At 41.2% G+C, this 27663-nt stretch overlaps 1 protein-coding gene across 2 annotated transcripts; it reads right to left on the bottom strand.

Annotated features, from left to right (window-relative positions):
• Positions 1-526: 526 nt before the first annotated feature.
• On the bottom strand, positions 527-26352 carry LOC527068 (aldo-keto reductase family 1 member C3 -like). Of its 2 annotated transcripts, none has more exon segments than NM_001035367.1 (10): positions 527-770; positions 3422-3504; positions 3697-3862; positions 4800-4909; positions 14049-14171; positions 14584-14661; positions 16043-16159; positions 17016-17183; positions 19043-19175; positions 22297-22486. In NM_001035367.1, coding segments are annotated over 9 exon segments (972 nt in total). In that variant the 5' UTR covers positions 19127-19175; positions 22297-22486; the 3' UTR covers positions 527-727.
• Between the last annotated feature and the right edge of the window lie 1311 nt (positions 26353-27663).

The raw sequence follows: 27663 nt of genomic DNA, 5'->3' as shown, positions 1-27663 counted from the left end.
AGACCTGCTCGACATTGAAGAGCAACAGACTCCTAGCATCAGTAAGACAGCTCCTTAAAAGAGAAATTCCTTCTTAACCTTGTAAGGGGTCACATGACCCACCATGATGATGCTTAGATCTGGATTATGTACACTGTCAATAATATGTCTTTTCACGCAGAGCCCTCTGTCTCCAAAACTTACATCCCCGTGCCTTGACTTCTAGAGGACATAACAGTTCTCAGGCTTTCTGAGATGCTCTTCCTGGGTTATAGTTCTCAAATCTGACTCGAATACAATTTTCCATTTCTTTCTTTTATTTTTTTCTTTTTCTTTTTTTTCTGTTTCACATATGATATTATACATTTCTCAGTGCCATTCTCCCAAATCATCCCACCCTCGCCTTCTCCCACAGAGTCCAAAAGACTGTTCTATACATCTGTGTCTCTTTTGTGGTCTCACATACAGGGTTCTCGATAGATCAACTAATTCATTTTTGACAAAGGAAAAGGCACCAGGAGGTTATCTTTATTTTCTATCCTTTCTCTTTTGCTTTCCAAATTATTTTGTTATCACAAAAAACTAGAATTCATATTTTAAGTCTTCTTTATTTCATAAAAAAATTTTTAATGATAAACAGGCTTCAAAAGTTCATACACTTCTTTTAAACATCTCCACCAAGGACAGAAATGCTCTTCACAACCCTGGAAAAGAAGTTCTGGTAGAATGCATGGTGGACAGCTCACAGTCAATATTCTTCAGAATATGGATACTCAGGGTGATCAACTGCCCTAAAAGAGAAAGAGGGGAAATAATTTATTAAATCTGTCATATTGTCACAGAGATCATTAGTCTGTGGATGCAGTCAGGATGGGCTAAAACTCTAAATCTATAAACACATCCATTTTCTCCCCCAACAAGCACACATCAGGTGTCTGCTCCATGTACACACGGCACCTGCATATCCAATCCCAACCTTCACGTGTAATATTCACCCCATAATGACAGGTAGTTTGACTCAGGTTACAATTTATAAGAGGGCACAGACCTAGGGGTAACTGTGGAGGTCATTTCAGACACAGGTGGAACTTTTGACCCTAAGTGGTGAGAAGGACCACAGTCAAGGAATTCTTTGCTGTTTTTCATAAATCCATTCAACAGAAAAAAAAAAATATTGAGCACCCCTCAAATACAGGGTGCTTTCATTAAGGTATTACTATTAAATTGAAGAAATACCACATACACCTAAACAGTCTTACTTATAAAAGGTGATTACTGCTTTCTTAATTTGTATTATATAACTACACTCATTATTAATTAATATTACTGTTGTTTTCCTTCTTTATAGCCTGATTTTTCTTTCTAAATTTGTTGTTTTCAACTCAATTCATTAAAGAGTGCATCCTGAGCCATTCCATGTGCCAGGAGCTGTGCTATCAACATAAACCTACAAGGATGAGTAAGTCTAGGCATTCACAGAATAATGAAGGAGAGCACAGAATATACATAACGCTTTTGAGGACAGAAAAGTAACTTGCTATCTTTTCTCATTTTTCATCATGTCTTTTTTCAGAATCATAATATACATATACATAAGTATGCAGGCATACTAAGTCGCTCAGTTGTGTCCAAGTCTTAAAGACCCTATGGACTATAGCCCACAGGCTTCTCTGTCCATGGATTCTCTAGGCAAGAATACTGGAGTGAGTTGCCTGCATTCCTCTAGGGGATCTTCCCACCCAGGGTTCAAACCTGCATCTCTTATGTCTCCTGCATTGGCAGGTGGCTTCTTTACCACTACCGCCCCCTAGGGAGTCCACATATATGTGCATGTGTACTGTGTGCTAAGTCGCTTCAGAAGCGTCTGACTCTTTGCATCTCCATGGGCTGTAGCCCACCAGGTTCCTCTGTCCATGGGATTCTCCAGGCAAATACTGGAGTGGGTTGCCATTTCCTTCTCCAGGGGATCTTTGCAACCCATAGATCCATCCTGCACCTCTTAGGTCTCCTGCATTGGCAGATGACTTTCTCACCATTAGTGCCAACTAGAAAGCCCATATGTAAATGTACATATAAATATATATATCTTCTTTACAAACAAGGAGGCTTCCCAGTGTCTCAGTGGGTGAAGAATCTGCCTGAAATGCAGGAGACACAGGAGACATGGATTCAATCCCCAGGTTGGGACAATCCCCTCAAGATGGTCATGGCAACCCACTCAAGTATTCTTGCCTGGAGAATCTCATGGGCAGAGGAGCCTTGCGGGCTATAGTCCATAGGGTTGCAAAGTCAGACACAACTGAAGTGACTGAACACTACAAACAAGGGGAGTTTTGAGATCTTTCATTTGAAACTAAATCTTCATTTTATCACTAATTTGTGTTCCCTTTTCTCTAAACTCTCTCCAAACATCTCTCTGTTTGATTACTCTTCTGTCTCTTCAGTCCTGACATCCTCCTGCAGTAATTAAGCAGCTGGAATTCCATGGTACTAACTAAGTAAAGTCAAGAAGGTAGGAGCTCCCAGTGGATGGATCCCTGATGGTCAAAGTCTACACTAGGATGAGTCTTGACTCAAGAAACCAGAGAGACCCAGATGATCTTATCAGGTGTGTCCAGCTAAGGACAGAAGTCTCTCTCTGGAAGGTCAGTCCATGATATACTCAAAATTCATTAGGTGACATTTTAAGGGTGAGGAAATGGGAGATGTGTTAGGGAAAAGATCAATAAAGAGATAAATTTGGAATAAATAGATGGTGTCTTGGTAAAGAAAAGTCCATCAGGGAGAAAATCCACCAGACACTTAGGATAAGAAGTGGAGCCAGGCTCACTGTGACTTCTCACACTGAAGCATGTTGGCCTTCATAGGCCCCTCCTCCAGAAATATCAACAATGCATTTACAATTGTGTTAGGATAAGCAGAAATGTAATTCAGGATGGATTCCTTACTATATAGTCATTATGTATCATTTCCTCCTGATTCTACAAAGAGTTAAAGATGAAAGATTTGCATCAGTCCTTGAAAGAAGGAGCCTGGTAGGCTACAGTTGATGGGGTCCATAGAGTCAGACAAGACTGAGCAACTAACACTATCACTTTCTGAAAGAAGAATGGGCTACAGGCACTGTGCCCTCTGTGTTTTCTGGGTCTCTGGGCCCTGAGAGGAGGAACACCAAACACAGGGATTAGGCACAACGTAGTGAATTCACCACAATGTCAACACTGGGGATTTTACTGATTGGCTGTCCTGGGTCCCAGTCACATTTCTGTTGATCAGAGACAGAACCCTAGAGGAAACCTCTGATCTGAGGTCTGAAGGAAGCCCCTGGTATACTCCTACACTGGAAACCAGGGTTGTCTCCCTGAAATTAAGAAAGCTTATTCCTCTGCTGATCTATATGCTAGAGAAAACAGTACATGTGGAACATATACAAGTCACTTACTGTTGAAAATCATAGTATCTTATATTGCTGTTGAGGCCATCAATTGCTTTCATGTCTTCCAGAGTCAGTTCAAAGTCAAACACCTGAAAAGAAGGAAGAATCACATTAATCTTTCCCCCAAGGAGCCAGCCTCCCCCTGGGGACTGGAGGAATTTCCAGCTGGATGGGGACAACTACAGGGGAAAGGGAAGCCATGTCTGTCCTCAGTTAGACAAAGAATGCCCCTCGTGAAGGATATTCCTTAGAAGCCCTCTGCCCACAGCCCCACTCATCACCTGTATGTTCTCTTTGATCCGCTTCTTGTTGTAACTCTTGGCCAGAACCACAACCCCACGTTGTATCTGGTAGCGAAGGGCAACCAGAGCTGGGGTTTGCTTGTGCTTTTTGGCAATGGCAGAGAGAACTGGGTCCTCCAAGAGAAATGGGAGGTTTGGGTTCACCCTGAAAGGAAATTCAGAAACGGCGAGTAGCTAAGACTAAGTGCTCAGTTTATGAAGAGGCTTCCCAAACATATCAGGTATGTCACCTCTAGACCAGCGCTTCTCAAAGTGTGGTCCATGAACCAGCATCATCAGCATCACCTGGGATCTTGTTAGAAACACAAAATTCCATGGCTTAGCTGAAGACAAACTGATACAGAACCTCAAATATGTCACCTCCTATTCTGTGATTACAGATCTCTGTGGGTGATTCAGATGCATTATTGAGTTGAGACCAGGACTGCTGAACTCATGGAGTTTGTTTCTTTTTTACTTCTCTGTGGTTATTTTTCTTTTCCAATCAATGCTCAAAAGTAAAGACAATGGTATGAAAGGAGAATATGATGCGAAATATTGGGAAATATTTTGTTTTTCATTTTTTTCTAATTTTCACTTGTCTCAGCTGTTGAATAAAGCAGAGTAGTCTGAAAATGAAGACAATGTATTTCATAATTATTTACATTGTGTAGTTCCTCTACAAATGTTTACAAAAATGATTCAACTTGTACTTATTTTTCAATCATGATAAACCTGGAAATTATGTATTATTATCCTGATTTTAGACATACAGTGAGGGAGGCTTGGTAAGTCTATTATAGTAATATGCTCATTAGTCCATAAATAAGTAAATTATGAGAAAGCTTATGTCTTAGTTATCAACTGGGGGATTATATAGAGATTTTAATGCAGAAACTTGTGTTAAAATGTATATACAAGACACATGCAATGTAAGATATCTAGCTGGGTGATGAAAGACAAAAGAGGATTTCTCCCATCTGTCTTCTCTCCCCTCTACCCTTTGAGAGTTGTCTCCAAAGCACTGAGTATGGAACAATAATATTGTCATCAAAAAAGGAGTTTTAGATAAACTCCTTGTGACCATCAGTACTGCTCATTACCATTGTAATGTCCGCTGGGCTCCCAGAGCACCATAGGCAACCAGGACAATATTGTGTGACTTGCAGAACTCCAGCAGCTTGCTCTGGTTGAGATAAGGGTGACATTCCACCTGTAGAACACCAACAGAAAAGAGTGTCAGATTATATGAAAAGGTAATACATCAGAGAAAGCTTAAAAGTAAGAATTATATATGCTAAAGAAAAACTGTGTCACATCAAATTACAACTGGAAATATCAAGGAAAGAATTTTTTTTAATTATACTTTTGTCCCCTGAAAAGGTAAAAAATAATGACATTACTGAGAATAAGTAATTCTACCGAACAGATCTTGGTTGCTGAACATGACTGAACAGACCAAGACATGTGCCTAATTCCAGATGTGGGACAGGAAAAGGGCTGTCTAAGCTTTGGACACCAAACTATGCCAGAAAGAAAGAAATTGCACAGTCTTATGAAGAAATGTCTGAAGGACAAAAGAACCAGTTTGATGAATTCCCATTGGTGACATTTCAGTAGATTTGAGCATCAAAGGAAACCTCCAGTGAAAGCAAATGTAGCAAACAGAAACAATAAAAATCCCTGAGAGAGGAAGAAAGAGCAAAAATGCTTCTCTCCACAAGTAAGTAAGTAAGTGAAGTTGCTCAGTCGTGTACGACTCTTTGCGACCCCGTGGATTGTAGCCTACCAGGCTTCTTTGTCCATGGGATTTTCCAGGCAAGAATACTAAATCTTTTCTCAGAAACTGACAGTTAATGTGAAAGAGTGCAGTGTTTTCCCCTGTCTTATAAGAATAGATGTATTTTACCCTGAATAATGAGGGAATTTTACTTTTACAATAAAATGTCAGGTCAGAAGATTAAAAAGAGCATTTAAAATGGAAAATAATGAAAAACGTTCCAATGAAATAATTAATTCAGTGGAAAGTCATCAATGGATTCTCAACCATTACATGAAAACTTGGGGGAAATCAAACTTCCCCTGATGATGGTTATCATTCAACAGATGACTAGATAATTTCAAGAGGGAAAATACACATTTCCAAGTAAAATATCCAGCTACTAATAGCTTTACCAGAAGAACAAAAGTACTGTCACTCACAGTGGGACAGCTTGTCACCTTGCACTTCCTACCGGGGTTCATTTAGGGACAAAGCATGCAACTATCATTTTCTTGTCAAAATATTTAACCTTAATGTAGCAAGGAGTTCAGATTTAAGTACTAATTTACATAATCTAGGATTACAGGAACAAGTTAATTAGCATCACAAAATAACAATGATAAAGACAGTGTATTTGTCCAAACCTTGCCTGGATATCTTGGTAACACAAAGACTGAGTGACCATTTTACATTAAAAGAGCTTAAAATGACTCAAAATTACATGTGAACCACAATCAGACCCAGGTCAGCAAAATATTGTTGCAGCCTGGCAGAGCAGAAACCAGAACCTGCCCCATGGCTCAAGGGTGCGGCAAACTGTGCCCTCATGATTGTGCTAGTAAGCATGCTGAATGGACAGACTTGGGGCTGGGCATGCTCTCTGCTCTGCTTCACTGCTGGCCCCTGCGTCCATCCCTGTGGAAACAAAACAAATGTTCCTGATCAACAGCAGAGCCTCAACTTTACTTCCTCTTTATGGACGCTGATCAAACTCCCCAGTATAGCTCTTTCCTAGTGATCTCATGACTTCTGCCCATAAAAGTGTGGGCTGAAAGGAGATGTCTTGGCTTCCTGCCATGGAGAGCAGGAGGGCCTACTGATCCCCCACTTGCAAATTAGATGTGTCTGTCTTTTCATTAGGCACTCGCCCCTGGTTCAGGTCTTTCTCACCCTCTGTGCTGGACATGGCAGGTGGCCCCTGAACAGAGACCTGAAGTCAGGAAGGATTCCTCCGAGGGAAGAAACTGAAAGTGAAGACATTGAGCTGTAGGTGAGACACATGGATCGTGACCAGGCCCTCAAACTGTAAGGGTGGAAGTCCCTTGTTGTCCAAGACATGGTGTCAATGGGGAAGGATTTGAGTAAAGCTGAGAAACATCATCTCCAGCTTTTGAGGCACCTTCCCCAGACTGCAGGGGCACAGGTGAAAGAGGAGCCATTGACACAATTGCTAAGAGAGGTGGTTAAATATAATCTTTGGTTTCCGGAGGAAGGCACTCTAGATATTGAAAATTGGGATCCAGTGGGAGAAAATTTGAAAACAGCACACAGGAGAGGGGATTGCATACATGTGATGGTATTTGTCACCTGGGGGCTAGTGCAATTGGTCCTATACCCTATACAGACAGAAATAATGTGAGAAGACGGTGTCCTCAAACGTCTTGTTAACCCTTCCACCCCTTTGCCACCCAAGCTCAAGGACAATTTTCCACCACCGCCACCTCCACTGGGTCCAGAAATGTCTCGGGAGGATAAGCCGCTGACCTGGTTTCAGCGGGCATGGCCTCTGCCCTTCCTATGGGTGCTTTAGACATTAAGGACCATCTCCCTTTCCCAAGGATTACAGGCCCAACCCCAATAGTCCCACTCGGGTTATTGTAACCCATGAAACTTTTGACATCAGGTTTTAAAGGAACTAATTCTAGTGTTAGACTGATTGGGGTCAATTCTCCATATACATACATGGGAGCTGTTGGAAATTTGCTTGCATGGGAGATGCTCTCCTTACAATGTTAAAATGCTAGCCAAAACAGCTTTAAGTGGTCCCCCAAATTTACAGATTTTTGCCTCTTATACTGAATTGTGTCAATAGCTAGCCTGTATTAATTTGGCCAATGGAGATAATCTTACTTTTGAAATGTTCATAGGCACAGGGCAATATACCAGTTTAATAGCGCAATTGACTTATGAAGATATACTGGTGGGAGCATATGTACAGATTGCAAAATGCTGCTGAAGCAGGGGCAGACAGTATGAGAACTCAGCAATCCTACTGGTTCATTTGTTAAAATATTACAGAGACCCAAAAAAGACTTCACTGAATTGGTAGACTGGATCTCATCTGCTCTCCACCATCAAATTAATAGTCCTACAGTGGAGGACATTTTATTAAAACAATTATCCTATGAAAATGCCATAAAGATTGCAAGGCTGCCCTTAACACTATTTGTCAAAATGGCAGCCTTGGTGATTTTGTTCGAAGGTGTCAAAATGTTGGTACACAGGCTCACAAACAAGCCAAGCTAGCCCAAGCAATTTGTGCTGCCTTTAAAAATAGTTTTAGCTCTTCCCATGTCAAATGCTTTCAATGTGGAAAACCCAGACATATGAAAAAGGCTTGCTGTTCTGGGCCCAAAACAGATGTTACAATACCTCCGTCTACTGGTGAAAATAAAACATCAGGACTGTATCCTAGGTACCAAAAAGGCAGTCACTGGGCTAATCAATGCAGATCAAAATTCCATAGGAATGGGTCCCCTTTGCAGCCCAGCAACTGCCATCAGGGCCAGCCCTAGGCCCCACAAACAGTGGGGGCATACACTGTGAGGACCTCCAGCACACCCTTCAGCCTATCTCCAGCCTCTCAGTCTCTACCAGTGGAAGTGCTGGGTTGGACCTCCCACCCTGAGTAACTGTCTCAATTAATGAATTGGATTCCCACCCCCCACCACCACCCAATAGCAATCCCTACTGGGATCCAAGGTCCCATGCCACCAGGGACCATAAGACTCATTCTGGGCAGAAGTGGCCTTACCCTTAAGGGCCTCCAAATTCTTCCTGGCCTTACTGACCCAGACTATTCAGGAGAAATTAAAGTAATGGCTCTCTCCCTTTAATTCCATGTCATTCCTCAAGCTCAACAAATTGCTCAACTCCTTCTCTTGCCTTACCATGCCCCTAACAACTATAATCCTGTCACCAGAGGAGAACAAGGATTTGGGAGCACAGGTGATCAAGTAGTGTGCTTTATTCAACAAATACTCTCAGATTGGCCCACATGTAAGGCTAAAATCCAAGCAAAAACGTTCTCTGAAATCTTAGATTCTAGGGCTGACATTTCCATCATTACTTCTCCTCAATGGTGAGCTGATTGGCCCCTGACTGAACCCCAGGAAAAGATAATCAGGCTTGGGGAAACCTCAACAATTTGCTCAAAGTGCAGCAATTCTTCCTTGCCTAGGGCCCGACAAACAGCTTGCTCACTTCCAACCTTTTATTGCAGAAATTCCCTGTAATTTATGGGGCAGAGATCTGCTTGCCCATTGGCACCTAGTTCTCTCCAATAAGGAAAAGGCAGATCATATGATGGCAAGAATGGGATACCAACCAGCAAAAGAGCTAGGAAAGATTTACAGGGAGATCCTTCTTCTTTACCTATTCACCCGAAACTGGACAGAAAAGGGCTAATTGAGGGGCCATTAAAGTTTCTCTGCCACCACACGCCACAGCTCTAACATGACTTACCTCTAAACCTGCTTGGGTATATCAGTGGCCTCTAGCAAGGGAGAAACTTATACATTTACAAGCCTTGGTAGAAGAACAGTTTCAAGCAGGACACATAGAGGAGAATGCTAGTCCTTGGAATACTCCAGTTTTCACAGCCCATAAAAAATCAGGCAAATGGAGGCTGCTTCATGAGCTTTGATTAATGCAGTAATGCAACCCATGGGGACCTTGCAGCCTGGACTCCCATCCCCTTCAGCCTTACGTCAGAATTGGCCAATTATAGTTCTGGATCTTAAAGATTGTTTTTATACAATCCCCTTAGCCACACAAGACAAAGGAAAATTTGCATTTTTGGTACCCAATATTAACCAACAAACCCCCATGAAACAGTACCAATGAAAAATGTTGCCTCTGGGGATGATGAGTCTACAAGTCTTCAAGATGGTGAAGTAGAAGGACATGTGCTCATCTTCTGCTGTGAGAACTCCAAAATTACAACTTGCTGCTGAACATTGTCAACAGGAGAATGCTGTATCCCACCAAAAAAAGAACCCCACATCCAAGGGCAAAGGAGAAGCCCCAGCAAGAGAGTAGAAGGGGCAAAATCACGTTTAGAATCAAAACTTGTACCCGCCAGGGACCTCGGAGGGCTCAAAAAAACCTTGTGTGCACCAGGACACAGAGACCACACTGAGACTGAGCCAGAACTGTGTTTGAGTCTCTCAAGCAGAGGTAAGTGTCAGCAGTGGCCTGCCGTACCCTTCAGTCAGTCTCTCCCATTAGGAAGTTTCCATAAGCCTCTTATCCTTATCCATCAGAGGACAGACAGATGGAAACCACAGTAACAGAAAACTAACCAAACTGATCACATTTGACCATAGACTTGTCTAACTCAATGAACTATGAGCCATGCCATGTAGGGCCACCCAAGACGGACGGGTCATGGTGGAGTTCTGACAAACATGATCCACTGGAGAAGGGAATGGCAAAGCACTTCAGTATTCTTGCCTTGAGAACCCCATGTAAAGGCAAAAAGATAGGATACTGAAAGATGAATTCCCCAGGTCGATAGGTGCCCAGTATGCTACTGGAGATCAGTGGAGAAATAACTCCAGAAAAAATGAAAAGACAGAGCCAAAGCAAAAACAATGCCCAGGTGTGGATGTGACTGGTGATGGAGGCAAAGTCCGTTGTTGTAAAGAACAATATTGCATAGGAACCTGGATTGTTAGGTCCATGAATCAAGGCACATTGGAAGTGGTCAAACAGGAGATGGCAATAGTGAACATCAACATTTCAAGAATCATGACTGGACCGGATGGGTGGGCTGGGTGGACTGGAATGGGTGAATTTAACTCAGATAAGCATTAATTATATGTGGGCAAGAATCCCTTAGAAGAAATAGAGTAGCCATCATAGTCACCAAAAGAGTCCAAAATGCAGTACTTAGATGCAATCTCCATAACAACAGAATGATCTCTGTTTGTTTAGAAGTTAAACCATTCAATCTCACAGTAATCCAACTCTATGCCACGACCAGTAATGCTGAAGAAGCTGAAGTTGAATGGTTCTATGAAGACCAACAAGACCTTCTAGAACTAACACCCAAAAAAATATGTCCTTTTCATTATAGGGGACTGGAATGCAAAAGTAGGAAGTCAAGAGACACCTGGAGTAACAGGCAACTTTGGCTTTGGAGTACAAAATGAAGCAGGGCAAAGGCTAACAGAGTTTTGCCAAGAAATCACAATGGTCATAGCAAACACCCTCTTCCAACAATGCAAGAGAAGACTCTACACATGGACATCACCAGATGGTCAACACCAAAATCAGATTGATTATATTCTTTGCAGCCAAAGATGGAGAAGCTCTATACAGTCAGCAAAAACAAGACTGGGAGCTGACTATGACTCAGATCATGAAGTCCTTATTGCCAAATTCAGACATAAATTGAAGAAAGTAGGGAAAAACCACTAGACCATTTAGATATGACCTAAATCAAATCCCTTACGATTATACAGTGGAAGTGAGAAATCGATTGAAGGAATTAGATCTGATAGACAGAGTGCCTGAAGAACTGTGGACAGAGGTTCTTGACATTGTACAAGAGGCAGTGATCAAGACCATCCCTAAGACAAAGAAATGCAAAAAGGCAAAATGGTTGTCTGAGGAGGCCTTATGAATAGCTATGAAAAGAAGAATACTGAAAGGCAAAGGAGAAAAGGAAAGACATACTTATTTGTACGCAGAGTTCCAAAGAATAGCAAGGAGAGATAAGAAAACCTTCTTCAGTGATCAATGCAAAGAAATAGAGGAAAACCACAGAATGGGAAAGACTAGAGACCTCTTCAAGAAAATTAGAGACACCAAGGGAACATTTCCTGTAAAGATGGGCTCAATAAAGGACAGAAATGGTATGGACATAATAGAAGAAGATATTAAGAAGAAGTGGCAAGGATGCACAGAAGAATTATACAAAAAAAATCTTCACAACCCAGATAATCACAATGGTGTGATCACTCACCTAGAGCCAGACATCCTGGAATGGGAAGTCAAATGGGTCTTAGGAAGTATCACTAGGAACAAAGCTAGTGGAAGTGATGGAATTCCAGTTGAGCTATTTCAAATCCTGAAAGATGGTGCTGTGAAAGTGCTGCACTCAATATGCCAGCAAACTGGGAAAACTAAGCATTGACCACAAGATTGGCAACGGTCGGTTTTCATTCCAGTCCCAAAGAAAGGCAATGCCAAAGAATGCTCAAACCACCATATAATTGCACTCATCTCACACACTAAAGTAATGCTCAAAATTCTCCAAGCCAGGCTTTAGCAGTACGTGAACTGTGAACTTCCAGATATTCAAGTTAGATTTAGAAAAGGCAGAGGAAACAGAGATGAAATTGGCAACATCTGCTGGATCATTAAAAAAGTAAGAGAGTTCCAGAAAAACATCTACTTCTGCTTTATTAACTATTCCAAAGTCTTTGACTGGATCACAACAAACTGGAAAATTCTTCAAGAAATGGGAATATGAGACCACCTTACCTGCCTCCTGAGAAATCTGTATGCAGCTCAAGAAGCAACAGTTAGAACCGAATATGGAACAACAGGAAAGGAAAGTGAAGCTGCTCAGTCATGTCCAACTCTTTGTGACCCCATGGACTGTGGCCTACCAGGCTCCTCCGTCCATGGGTTTTTCCAGGCAATGGTACTGGAGTGGGTTGCCATTTCCTTCTCCAGGGGATCTTCCCAACCCAGGAATCGAACCCAGGTCTCCCACATTGCAGGCAGATGCTTTACCATCTGAGCCACCAGGGAAGCATGGAACAACAGACAAGTTCCAAGTAGGAATGGAATAAGTCAAGGCTGTATGTTTTTCACCCTGCTTATTTAACTTATATGCAGAGTACATCTTGCAAAATGCCTGGATGGATGAAACACATACTGGAATCAAGATTGCTGGGAGAAATATCAATAGCCTCAGATATGCAGATGACACAACCCTTATGGCAGAAAGTGAAGATAAACTAAAAGCCTCTTGATGAAAGTGAAACAGAATGAAAAAGTTGGCTTAAAAATTCTACATTCATAAAATAAAGATGATGGCATCCCGTCCCATCACTTCATGACAAATAGATGGGAAACAATGGAAACAGTGAGAGATTTTATTTATGGGGGCTCCAAAATCACTGCAGATGGTGACTTCAGCCATGAAATTAAAAGATGATTGCTCCTTGGAAGAAAAACTGTGATCAACATAGACAGCGTATTAAAAAGCAAACACGTTACTTTGTCAACAAAGGACCATCTAGTCAAAGCTATCCTTTTTCCAGTAGTCACGTATGGATGTGAGAGTTGGACCATAAAGAAAGCAGAGTGCCAAAGAATTGATGCTTTTGAACTGTGATGTTGGGGAAGACTCTTGAGAATCCTTTGGACTGCAAAGAGATCCAACCAGTCAATCTTAGAGGAAATCCTTCCTGAATGATCATTGTAAGGGCTGATGCTGAGGCTGAAACTCCAATACTTTGGCCACCTGATGCAAAGAACTGAGTCATTGGAAAAGACCCTGATGCTGGGAGAGATTGAAGGCAGAAGAAAAAGGGGACAACAGAGGATGAGATTGTTTGATGGCCTCAATGACTCGGTGGACTTGAGTTTGAATAAGCTCTGGCAGTTGGTGATGGACTGGGAGGCTTGGTGTGCTGCAGTCCACGGGGTTGCAAAGAGTCAGACATAACTAAGCGACTGAACTGAACTGATCTGAAATCACAAGATCTGCTCTAAATCCTGAGCAACTCTTCCATAAACTGTTAGGATCAACATAAGCGTTTAACTTCATCCTCTAACCTGGGTGACTTTCATAGTCTCCAGCACATTTCTCTGTACTGTGCTCCCTGTTGAAGCTGGGACACCAAGACTAAGGATTCAGGCATCCAAACTCCACACAAACCCTTAACACCTGTCTCACTTGGTTTTCTCTTTATTTACTTCCCATTCCGTGTTTTCATGGTCTTCCTTCCTGTACACAGTTTCATCTGAGCACTTTCACACCTGATATCTGGTCATGTGTTCAGCTCAGTGAAACACCTCCTTCCTCTAAGTTCTGGAGGAATTTCATCTCTGTTGCCTTCCCTCAGTCCCCACTACAATTGAGCAGGAAGCCATCCCCATCTTTTCCACCCAGAGTTGATCAAAGATACTGTTATAGATTCTATTTACACAGTCCAGACACAAGCTTAGTTCTGTAGAATCCCCTCTCCACAAAGGTCAGATGAACAGGAGGGAAGGACAGACAGACATCAGGCTCCAGTGTAAGAAGGAGGTTCTGAAGAACAGGAGGGAGAGGAGCCGAGCTGCTCACCTGATTGCAGACGGGCTTGTACTTGAGCCCCGGCTTGTTCAGGATCTTCTCCAGCTGCTTGTGGTTGAAGTTGGACACCCCAATGGACTTGGTCAGCCCTGCGTCCTTACACTTTTCCAGGGCCTGGGAGGGAGGGGTGGTGAACAGTCACTTGGAGTGGGCAATATAGCAATAAGAAATGCTGAAAAATCATTAAGAGGGTCTCTTGTCAAGAATAAGCATTGCTTATCAAGAAGATAAAGGGGAAGAAGGTCATGAAACAAGAAGAAGTATCATCTCTTCCTTAGAAAAAACCTGGAGAAGACAATCACATGGAATGAAAGAGATGTCTATCTACACTGTCCCAAATTCTCCAATTTTTTCCTCTCTGTGGATATTTCAGCAATGGTTCCCTCCCCTCAACCCCAGCATCCCAGCCCTTGGATTCATGAACTGCTGAGTGTGATGGTCCACAGCCCATTCTCACAAATGGAAGAGAGGAAGGAGGTTCCCCCTCTCCTGGCTCCTCCCCTGGTTCTCTCCTCCCCAGACTCACCTCCCATGTGCGACAGAGATCCACTGAGTCAAACATCGGTTTTCCATTTTCATCTGTTGGGAAAAGTGTCTCCCCTGGCTGGAATAGAAGCAGTCATTTCAGAGATATCACCAAATAATTTCTCCACTTTTAGCCAGCTTGCCAGGCACATCTGGTACTAAATGTGGATGCTAAACCTCCATGAGGTTCATTTACTTTCTGCATACTAATATTTGCAAAGAGGTTTGCAAATGGAGTTATCAGCAATGTCTTTAGAAGGCAGTTTTCCAGTAATCTCTTTTACATACTATATGTTTTCATAGATATAATTTTCCTACATTCTCATGGGAACTGTCAGTGCCTTAAGTGAAATTTTTTCTGCCCCTTATGCCTTTCCTCTTGCAAAATGCCTCTATTTTACTGCCTGCATAAAAATTGCAATCTTGACTTGGACTACATATAAAAATTCCTTTTCACTCTAAACATCTGATAGCTTCAGGACATATACATGAACCAGCAAGGTTCTCTTTAGGTTGATAAGCTTTGTGGAAGAAGCAGACATACTCTCAAATATTCTGGAGAATGAGGCTTGAACAGATCACGGTCATTCTGCCACCCATGGAAAATGCTGAGATAAAAATAAAACTAAGAGTGATGTCATTATAAGGAATAGAAAAACAGAGACATTTCTGTCAAGTATTAGGAATCCTTAAATCTATGTAGATGGGAATTGCCATCTACATAGTCCAATAAACTCTTTGGCAAAGGATGGCTTGAGCAGAATTCTGTATTCTAAAAAATTGTTCTGCATAATAGATGTTGTTCTTGCTGTTTTGTTTTGGCTGTGCCATGGGTTTGCTGTATCTTAGTTCCCTGAACAGGAATTGAACCCATTCCCTCAAAATACCCTGACTCAGCACTGAAAGCACAGAATTCTAACCACTGGAATAACTGGAAAATTCCTCTCTACATAATGCAGTTCTTAATGGCTAAGTGCAGTCTGCAAACCTCACTATGAATCCAGGCGACAGCGGAGGCCAGGTCTCCCGAGTCCTGAGAAGACTGTGAGGTTTAGGCCCACCCAGAAGGACATCACCAAATCCACGAAACATGAAAGGGTGAGAGATGAGAAGACCTCATCCTGTTCAGGTATGAGGCCGTGCCAGGGCTCAGCATTCTGCACTAAACTCTGGATGTGAAATCCCAACTCCCAGGCCTAATCAGCGCCATGCACAGAATTCACCTATTTCTACTTCCTCAAGATTTTGAGACAGAGTCTTGGATTATTTAATTTGTTTCTCTGGAGACAGGTAAGAAATTCAAAGAACCTCCCCAAAAGATGATCACAAATGATTAAGAGATCTACTCTAGTGTAATCATTCCTTCAACCTAACTAAGAAAAATCTTGTCAGCCATCCATAGAAGTTATAGACATTCTGACCCAAGAAATAGAACAAAGGTGATCACATAAATCACCTACCATCAAAGCCACTGGTTGATGAATAATATAGAGATCGACATAGTCCAGTTGAAGATCTTTCAGTGACTTTTCCAATGCTGGTCGGACCAAATCTGGACGAAGGAAAGTGGACCAAACCTGCAGAGATTAAACAAAGGAAGCTGTGGGAAATGATTGCTTCATGTGATTTTGTTTGACTTGTTTCACTTAATAACTAGACATTGTTATTGGTTAGAAAGAGATGACCATGGGAAAAAAGTTTCATTTCTTCCTGAGTTCCATTCTTTATCTAACCTACCCATGTAGACATCATTATTTGGTTGAATTTATCACCCATACATCTTTCACAATGGAATGAAATGAATCAAGATATAAATAACTTTATCAAATAATTACCATACCCATCAACTGACCTATGCTTGATAGAGTATAAAAGCAGAACCTTAGTCTACTTTGACCAAACAATCCATCTTCTCAAAATTAATTACTATCTTGTTTACATAACTATAAGGGGAAATGCTTTGAACACTTTAATATGAGCAGAACATAATTCAAGACACTTTGGCTAGATCTTGTATAATACACAAAGTGTCTCTCCCAATGCTCTCTTACTCTTGGAGCTGAGAACTGAGATTCAGAATGTGAAGAAATTTGAGAAACTCACCCAGATGATAAGAAAAGCTATAATCTGCTCCCAGGTCTATCTGATTCATTAGCCCATAATAAATTACACTGCTCTGGCCTGGGCTCAAAGAAATAAAGTGATTTTCATGTAAAATTAAAATTTGAACACACCATGATGATAAAGCTATAGTTGCACTCTTTTGGGAGAGGAGGACACAGTGAGAGAAAAAGGATACTAGATTTAAGATACAAATAAGTGTGAAAACAGTGGTACCAATAAGCACCTTCACTAAACTACTGCTTCTATTACCAAATTGTCATCTACCCCAGTCACTTGCACACATGTGCACAAACACAACACACACAGCACCTTTGAAGTGTAGAATATGTCTTCTCTTTTCACAGTGCCATCGGCAATCTTGCTTCGAATGGCCTGGCCAACCTGCTCTTCATTTTGGTATGTATAAGCGCTGTCAATATGCCGGAACCCAGCCTCTATAGCAAATTTGGTGACCTCCACAGCTTCACTCTTAGGAACCTACATAAGCAACAAAAATAGTAATTGAATATCCAGATGATTAAGAGATTCCTAAGGCACAAGCTTAATCTTATCAAGAACCAACATTTCTTCATGCATTTGATTCATTCTGCATGTGTGGTGAGGAACCCATAACACTTTCCCTGCATGTTCCTGGTCAGTGATTAAATGGACACCCAGGAACCCTTCAACCCCAGGCTATCACTGGTTGATCACAGGCATCAGAGGACCCAAATACCCTCTAGGTTCAGTGATCTGGTGGTAAAACCCAAAGGACTCAGAATAAAATTGTAGTCATGGATATGATTTATACAGTGAGATGTTTGAAGCAAAATCAATAAAACTACAAGGGGATGGTAAATACATCAAGAAACCAGGTGAAAGTTTCTAAGACCTCTGTCTACCAGTGTTACCACACAGAAAACACCAAATAAAAGCTGTATCTATTCAAGGTGTAAAAAGTGATGTTCTCATGTAACTATTCATTGTTACCGATTACCACATTCAAGCTAGTTAGCAGACCCATCATCTCACATAGCTAACTTTTGGGGTGTTTTCATGAGGATACTTAATATCTATTAACTATAGTCACCAAACTGTACATCAGGTACATTTATCTCATTACAGAAGGTCTGGACCTTTGACCAACATCTTTCCATTTTTCCTAACCTTGTCCCCAGCTTCTGGTCACCATTCCTCTACACTCTACTTCTGTGAGTTCACTTTTTCAGATTCTACTTATGAAGAGAACATGTAGTATTTGTCTTTCTATTTCTGGCTTATTTCACTTAGCTTAATGTTCTCCAGGTTCATCTGTGTGGTTGCAAATGGTGAGATTAACTTCCTTTTTCAAGCCAAATAATATTGCAATATGTTTCTGTAATCCAGGATTTTTCATGTTTCAGGCAGGTAGATGCTTGGTCCAAGTTCCCCCTGTTGGATCTAGTCTCCATTTCTTTATGATCATGTGCCTTGTGGGGTGTACTGAGGAGTGAACCAGTGAGCTCTGTACTAGCCTGGACCCATTCCCTTCGCTCATCACATTTTGCAAAGTGAACAACCCCATCTTTTACCTGCAAAATGTCTTCTGTTCTGTAAATTAGAAAAGTGAGATTCAAAGTTTGAAGAACAGTCAATTGTCGCAACTACATATTCTAAGGCAAGATGGACAGCAAAGTTTCTGGCTTCCAGTCTAGAGACTTGTCTACTAGTCCCTCTTATACCCAAGGACTGAAAATGATACTTTAATAAAAAGGCACTACAAAATCCAAGGATATAGTAAAAAGCCTGGCATTATCCCTTCAAATGATAGTATAGTTCCCATCAGAAAAAGTTTCCAAGCAGAAGTACAAGGCCAAACACAGCTGGAGTGTGTCTTGCCTGGCACTGAGCAGGTATACCACAGGAGAAAAGCAATTCTCTCCCACTAGATTTCTGTCACCTTATCTTTAGGCCCTCCGACCTCAATTATTTCACTGAATCATGTGTTTCTGAAGGAGGAAAGAGTTCTGAAATGATATATACAGAAAACACCGCCATTGCAATCACCCTCAAAGCCAGTCTGCTGACAGTCAGTGATCTTGACAGTTGAGTCTCACTCTTCTGCCAAGCTGGGAAAGAGATAGAAACTGGAGGGGAACCCAGAGTAATCTGCAGGTGAGCACAGCCTCAGACCCTGATGCAGAGTGAAGACTGGATGCTCGCTCCCCTTTCACAGGACATGGTTCTGGCCTGATTAATGGAACCACATGATCCTCCTAGAGTCACCCAGGAACTCAATGCTTAAGAACCTTAACCTCCTTCCACTCATGTTGCATCCACTTACTATTTATATCTCAACCCCAAACCACCACACTTACCTCTGGAGGTGCACCGGTGCCAAATCCCAGGGCAGGAATGAAGTGGCCGTCATTAAGCTTCACTCTCTGACTTTTGGGATCCATTGTCTGTTTTGCTCCTCCGACTAAGCAGACTCCGATTTTTCTCTTCTGCCTTCACAGGTTATAAATGCCAGTGAGGTAATGCCCTAGCTGCACTCTCTAGTGTTAGCAGATACATTGTAGGAGGGGCAAGATGAAATCAGTACCCTGGGCATAAGAAAAGGATTGAAGTCAATTAACTCGTTTGCATTTTTATCAGTGTAATCATTAATTACACTGATTAAATCATTGACCTGAGGTTAAATCATTAACCACAGGTATGCAGAAAATACCACCTTTATGGCAGAAAGCAAAGAAGAGCTAAAGAGCCTCTTTATGAAAGTGAAAGAGGAGAATGAAAAAGTTGGCTTAAAGCTCAACATTCAGAAACCTAAGATCATGGCATCTGTCCCATCACTTCATGGCAAATAGATGGGGAAACAGTGGAAACAGTGACAGATTTTATTTTCTTTAGCTCCAAAATCACTGCAGATGGTGACTGCACCCATGAAATTAAAAGATAATTGCTCTTTGGAAGGAAAGCTATGACCAATCTAGATAGCATATTAAAATGCAGAGACATTACTTTGCCAACAAAGGTCTGTCTAGTCAAAGCTATGGTTTTTCCAGTTCATGCATCAATGTGAGAGTTGGAGTATGAGGAAAGCTGAGTGCCAAAGAATTGATGCTTTTGAACTGTGGTGTTGGGGAAGACTCTTGAGAGTCCCTTGGGCTTCAAGGAGATACAACCAGTCCATCCTAAAGGAGATCAGTCCTGAATATTCATTGAAAAAACTGATGCTAAAGCTGAAGCGCCAATCCTTTGGCCACCTGATGGGAAGAACTGACTCATTTAAAAAGACTCTGATGCTAGGAAAGATTGAAGTCAGGAGGAGAAGGGGATGACGGAGAATGAGATGGTTGGATGACATCACCAACTCAATGGACATGAGTTTGAGTAAACTCCGGGAGTTGGCGATGTACAGGGAGGCCTGGCATGCTGCAGTCTATGGGGTTGCAAAAAGTCAGACACAACTGAGCAACTGAACTGAACTGAACTGAATCATTAATTATATAATGTTGAGATTGAATGAACAATTATTGACCATATATTAGACTAGAAACCTCCACATAACTTTTTTTTCATTGTCTAATATGAAGCTTGTGCTGTGCTTAGTTGCTCAGTCATGTACCACTCTTTTGATCTCATGGACTGTATTCTGCAGGCTCCTAGTCCATGGGATTCCCTAGGCAAGAAAACTGGAGTGGATTGCCATGTCCTTTCTCCAGGGGATCTTTCCAACCCAGGGATTGAACCCAGGTCTCCCGCATTACAGGCAGATTCTTTTTTTTTTTTTTAATTTTATTTTATTTTTAAACTTTACAATATTGTATTGGTTCTGCCATATATAGAAATGAATCCACCGCAGGCATACATGTGTTCCCCATCCTGAACCCTCCTCCCTCCTCCCTCCCCATACCATCCTCTGGGTCGTCCCAGTGCACCAGCCCCAAGCATCCAGTATCGTGCATCGAACCTGGACTGGCGACTCATTTCATATATGATATTATACATATTTCAATGCCATTCTCCCAAATCATCCCACCCTCTCCCTCTCCCTCTCCCACAGAGTCCAAAAGACTGTTCTATACATCAGTGTCTCTTCTGCTGTCTCGTATATAGGGTTATTGTTACCATTCTTTATCATCTGAGGCACCAGGGAAGACTAGAAACTTCCACACAAATTTTTTTTTTCATTTTTCTAATATGAAGCTTGATTTTGATCAAACATCAGTTGAAATAATTAACTATCTTACAGTATACACATACACACATACAGTGAAGTGAAACTCGCTCAGTCATGTCTGACTCTTTGCGACCCCATGGATATAGTCCTATATAGGCCATGGAATTCTTCAGGCCAGAACACTAGAGTGGGTAGCCTTTCCCTTCTCCAGGGGATCTTCCTAACTCAGGGATCAAACCCAGGTCTCCCACATTGTAGGCAGATTGTTCACCCACTGAGCTATCAGGGAAGCTGCTGATACACATACACACATATAGAGAATCACACAATTTAAGGGAGTGATTAATAAGCATTTTTCAAAATATTATTTCTTAATAAAGAAAACTTCAAATGAAGATAAATTTGCCTTTTTACTTTCCCCACCACCATAATTATGTTGCTATCCAGACCTGACAGTGGTGATATCCTGAAAAGAATCCCAAAATCACACATTCTAACAGAGTGTTTTTTTGAGATTAATTATTAACAGTTTCAGGATACCATGTGTAGTGTGCAAACAGACCCTTACAAGGGTTAATCCTTGGACTTAGTTGTATAACTTTTTATTTTATTTTATTTATTTATTTTATTTTATTTTTTAACTTTACAATATTGTATTGGTTTTGTTATATATCAAAATGAATCCGCCACAGGTATACATGTGTTCCCTATCCTGAACCCTCCTCCCACCTCCTTCCCCATACCATCCCTCTGGGTCGTCCCAGTGCACCAGCCCCAAGCATCCAGTATCGTGCATCGAATCTGGACTGGTGACTCATTTCATATATGATATTATACATGTTTCAATGCCATTCTCTCAAATCATCCCACCCTCTCCCTCTCCCACAGAGTCCAAAAGACTGTTCTATACATCAGTGTCTCTTTTGCTGTCTCCTATACAGGGTTATTGTTAGCATCTTTCTAAATTCCATATATATGCATTAGTATACTGTATTGGTGTTTTTCTTTCTGGCTTACTTCACTCTGTATAATAGGCTCCAGTTTCATCCACCTCATTAGAACTGATTCAAATGTATTCTTTTTAGTGGCTGAGTAATACTCCATTGTGTATATATACCACAGCTAAGATATCATAATGGAAATGATAACGATTTTATTTACTTTACTATCTTGCTCAATGGTTACTCATAAAAGAAGAATCTGTACACAAGTTAAATTGTTACAAATATGGGAAGAGTCAGGGAAATCAAGAAGTATTGATACAATGGGATGTTGTGAAGCTGGAAGTATTGAATTCTCCCTTAGAAATGTGAGAAAACAATCAGAAACCAGATGAAAAACCTCACAGGAGCTCTAGAAACGAACAAAACTACGGGAATACATTAAACACACTATCAGGAAAATTCCAGAAGAGAGCAGAAGGTCATTTCATTTACTCCCACTTACCGCTTCCCTGACTTGTACACAGCAGTCTTGATCTGTAAAGGGCGGCAGTTCAGCTCCCAGTTGCCTCCAGCAAACCAGATTGATCACAAAAACCTTAATGCAATGTTCCAACCTATTTGGGTGTTGCCTGGAGACTGGTGTCTGTTTTTCATAAACCTAAGCTTAAACTAAAGAGCAGCTGGAGTGGCTTATTACTATTGCAGGGAGTCTATATATATATATGGGGCCAGGGACAAGGAATTAAGGGTGGAGACATAGACTAGAGCATATAAAACCTTAAATGGAACAGGGTGTGGATTTAGGGGACGGAAGGCATTCAAAAACAGCCATATATTCAGGAGAATCAAAGAGGCACACCTACTCCAGGCAAGATGCTGACTCATAAATGAACTCAGTGCCCGTAGCTTAACTATTGGGCTAATCCCAGGACTAAAGTCAAGTTAACTAGTGAAGGCCAGTCAGGACATGGCACAAGTCTACAAAGAGTGGGTATTTTGTGTTTGTTTCAAGTGCCCAGTTGTGAACACATTCACACCCCATACACACAAAACTCAATATGCATCAAAGACTGACACATATAAGACACAAATACGGAACTCTTATAAGAGAAACTAGAGGGAAAACTTCATGGCATTAGATTTGGATATGTCACCGATATATTATGGCATCCATAAGTGATGGTACCAATAAGTGATGGCATCCAGTCCCATCACTTCATGGCAAATAGATGGGGAAGCAATGGAAATAATGACAGACTTTATTTTCTAGGGCTCCAAAACCCTGCAGATGGTGACTGCAACCATAAATTAAAAGACACTTGCTCCTTGGAAGAAAAGCTAGGACCAACCTAGACAGCATATTAAAAAGCAGACACATTACTTTGCTGACAAAGTTTCATCTAGTCAAAGTTGTGTTTTCTCCAGTAGTCATGTGTGGATGTGAGAGTTGGACCATAAAGAAAGTTGAGCTCTAAAGAATTGATGCTTTCGAACTACTGGGTTGGAGAAGACTGTTGAAGAGTCCCTTGGACTGCAAGGAGATCAAACCAGTCCATCCTAAAGGAAATCAGTCCTGATATTCATTGGAAGGACTTATGCTAAAGCTGAACCAATACTTAGGCCACCTGATGGGAAGATCTTTTGCGAGACCCTTTGCGTCAACTTTGTCACTTCCCGAGAGAGTCCGGTCTTGGGGTCCTTCTCGGTAGTGGACATGGCGAAGGGGAACCCAGATTTCCTCTCCATCTGCAATGACAAGACCATAACCCTTGCCTAGGAGTCGTAAGATTCCTGGCAGCCACTGTTTAAATTGCTTATACCATACTGGTGTATTGATTTCTAATTTGCTGTTTTTGTCTTCTGCAAAATGTCTATCTGCACAGATAGACAGAATTATTTTTTGTTAAATTTAAAAATTTCAGGGAATAAAGAATTAAAGATAATAGTAATTGAGGGTTCATAGAATAAGAAGTGTATCTCCTCTTCCATATTCCCCCTTTCTGTTTTAGTAAATGAGTTTTTAGGGTGCGGTGGGCTCTTGCCATAATGGCTTGACCTTGAGGATTATAGGGTATTCCTGTAGTGTATGTTATGTTCCATTCTGATAAAAATGAACGAAATGAATGCGAGGTGAATGCAGGTCCATTGTCTGTTTTCAAGACAGAAGGAATCCCCATAACGGGGAAGGTGAGTAAGAGTGCAGAAATGGCGTGTTTGCTGGATTCTGAAGAGACAGGTACTGCCCAGATAGAGTTGGAAAATGTATCTATTGAGACAAAAAGTAAAGAAAATTTTCTTAAGGAGCAGTGAGTGAAATCAGATTGCCAAAGGGAGTTAGGCTGTTGCCCTCGGGGATTAACTCCTGAAATCCTAGTACTCACGTGCAGCGGGGCGCAGACATCACAGATTTTAATAATATGTCGTGTTTCAGTGAGAGGAATATGGTATTTAGAGTGCAATCTGTTAGCATTGGTATGAAGATTAGCATGTTCATCACTGGCAGATGTAAAAATGGGAGCTATGAGCCTGTCAACAGCATCATTTACTGCGACCAGAGGGAAACCTGAATGAGCACGTATATGTGCAATAAAGAAAGGTTCCGTACGTGAGCGAATTAAAGCTTGAGCCTGTGAAAAGAGAGTATATAATTCTTCATCTAGGTTGTATAGAAAGGCGGTAACAAAATCAGGAAAAAGGGAAGCAAGGTATTTGGAATCAGTATATACGTTGAATGATTATGGTTGAAGCGACAAAAGAGCATATTGCTGGGGACCAGCCCCGGCTGAACCAGGGTATTCGAAGCGGGGACGGCGTCGGCGACCTATTTATTTAAATATTTTATCAAAGATATAAAGAGTAATAGGATGAGGATAGCTCAGTAGGAAAATTCAGTGAAGAAAAGAGGCTGAAATAAGGATAGCTCAGTGAGGAAATTCAGTGGAGAAAAGAGGCTGAATAATTCAGCCAGAAGGTAAGAGAAAGAACGACATGGTGAGACCAAGTTTCGGTGAACAAGGCCCGCACTTTATTTTCCAAAGTAGTTTTTATACCTTAAGTTATGCATAGAGGATAATGGGGGAAGGGGTAGAGTCAGGCAGCAAGCCAGGGTTTCTTCCTGCAAACTTATCATATGCAAAAGCTTAGGTGATTTGCATCATCTTCTGGCCCGGAGGCCTGTTAACATTTTAAGACCCTTTCTTCAGAAAACTTATTTTTCTCTAAAGGTGATAAGTCAAGTGCCACCCTCCAAAAGCGTTAGATAAAGTTGCATTCCTACAGAGCAAAGGTGTGGTGGGCTATAACAAGAAAAAGAATTAACTCAAGGGTCCCAGGTTACAAACATTAAAGCTACTACTTACACCAATTATATTAATCAATACACTGTCAGGGACACAGCAGGTAAGGGATATGGAAACTCAGCAGCAAACATTGGCCCAACAAGTGAAAATCCTTTCACCAATACAATTTCTAATCAATCTTTTAACTACTCGAAAGAATCTGTGTTTAGACAGTTTAGAACATCTCCTGCCTCTCACAGTTGGGAGGCTCTGAACAATTACATGTGGCCGGAAAAATCTATTCAGGCAGGCTAGAGGATTTCCAAAGGAGTTTGTAGGTTAAACAGGGTCACACCCAGGAATTATTAACTGGAACTGTAAGCTAACTTTTTTCAGAGAGAGGTAGTGGGGGACAGCCCTCCGTAAAATCAGAGGTGTAGGTGAAAGCACAAAGCAGAAAGTAGGCAGACTCTGGTTTTGGGGCTAGGTGCTCGAGAATTTCCAGGGGGACTCCTGAAGCTCGATCCCGCCTTGGCGTATGCCGAGCCTCCTTCCTCATGACCTTTGTCATGGGCGGGGTTCCTCACGCTGGCTCCCAGCAGTGATAGAATTCCATTTGAGCTATTCCAGATCCTGAAAGATGATGCTGTGGAAAGTGCTGCACTCAATATGCAATATGCACTCAATATGCCGGCTCCCGGCAGCATATAAAGCATACAACTCCACTCTTTGTACTGAAGAATAGGTAGTGGGTAATTTCTCTTTGATATCAGGGCCGACAAACCCTGCTAGGCCTTTCTTGTTGCCATCAATGAAATAGGTGGGTGCATTGATAATAGGCTGGGATGCAATGATATTAGTTACAATGAATTTAGTACATTGTAGAAAGTCCCACAATTACCCTTTCGGCAGATGAAATGAGATAACATTCTGAAAATCACTTAATGCCATTTGCATGATCAGGTTATACTGTAAGGCAATTTGCAATTCTTGTTTTGTCAAGGGAACGTGTATTGCATATGGATCAAATCCAGTCAAAGTTTGTACATGGCTTCTTCCTGACACAATTAAGTGCCCTATTTTCTCAATATATGATGCAATTTTTTTAGACTGTTTAGTGTGTAAATATACCCATTATATTGGGCTATGCTGAGCTATAATTGCAGTGGGCTAATGTTCAGTAGGGAATATATATAAAGAAACTGGTTTATCATAATCTAGCTGAGTTGAAAAAGATTGTTGAATGCGTTTCTCCATTAAGGCCAGTTCTTCTTTGGCCTCTTTTGTTAGCTACCTAGGGCTGTTTGTAAGGCATAGGTGGGGATGCCGACAGATGGCCGTAGCCAATTAATATCTCCTAGCAATTTTTGAAAATCATTCAGTGTGCGTAGAGATTGCACAGAAATTTGAGTTTTTTGAGGTTTGATTTTAGATTCTTCCATAACATGTCCTAAATAATTAAAGGGTGCTTTCCACTGAATTTTATCTGGCACAACAAGCAGGCCATGATTTTGAAGAGTAATAGTAACTTCATTATATAACTGTTGTAAACAGAGTTCAGATTCCATAAAGAGAAGTATATCATCCATATAATGAATTATAAACGCAGTAGGATACTTGTCTCTAATGGGTTGTAATAAAACAGATATGAGATATTGGCAAATGGTAGGGGAATTCATCATTCCCTGAGGTAGCATCTTCCATTGGAATCTTTTAACAGGAGCCATGTGATTTATAGAAGGAACTGAAAAGGCAAAATGTTTTCTATCTTTAGGCTGCAAAGGTATAGTAAAAAAGCAGTCTTGTAAGTCAGTAATAACTACAGACCATCCTTTTGGTACCATAGAAGGGGAGGGCAATCCGGGTTGTAAGGGCCCCATAGGTGACGTGGTATTATTAACATTTCTTAAATCTATCAACATTCGCCATTTTCCTGATTTCTTTTTTATTACAAAAATAGGGGAATTCCATGGGGAAAATGAAGGTTCTATATGAGCTTTTTGTAATTGTTCATTAACTAATTGCATAAGAGCTGCCAATTTTTCTTTAGTTAGGGGCCATTGAGGTGTCCATACTGGGGTATCAGATTCCCAATCGAGGGGCAACGGTGTTAACTCAATGGCCCCCATTAAAAAGGTTCATTTAAAGAAATTGTGGCTTTCGTTTGTTCAAGAAAATCATGTCCCCATAAATTGATAGGGATATCAGTAATATATGGTTTAAGATAAGCTACAATTTGATCAGGGCCATACACTTGTAAATAGGATGCACTGACAAAAGTTTATGTGGCATCAGCTTCACCCACTCCTAATAGTCTAGAAGGAGTCACAACCTTACCCCAATTGAGGGGCCATTCTGCAGCTCTAATGATTGAAATGTCAGCTCCAGTATCTAACATGCCTGTGAAATTCTTTCCCCGTATGCGTAAAGTAAGCATGGGTTTCTGATGTTCCTTTAATAAGGTGGATAGTGCAGCAATAAGGTTGATACTACCAAAGCCTTCCTGCCGAACTTTATCAGGTGCCTTCATTGGTTTAACATATGGCAAAAGTAATCATTGTGCAAAATGTTCCCCTTTTTGTAAGTATGCA

This window comes from Bos taurus, chromosome 13, assembly GCF_002263795.3.
Source record: "Bos taurus isolate L1 Dominette 01449 registration number 42190680 breed Hereford chromosome 13, ARS-UCD2.0, whole genome shotgun sequence".
In the NCBI taxonomy this organism is placed as follows: domain Eukaryota; kingdom Metazoa; phylum Chordata; class Mammalia; order Artiodactyla; family Bovidae; genus Bos; species Bos taurus.
The sequence above is the reverse complement of the archived record's forward strand: the minus strand, read 5'-3'. Positions and strand labels throughout refer to the sequence as shown.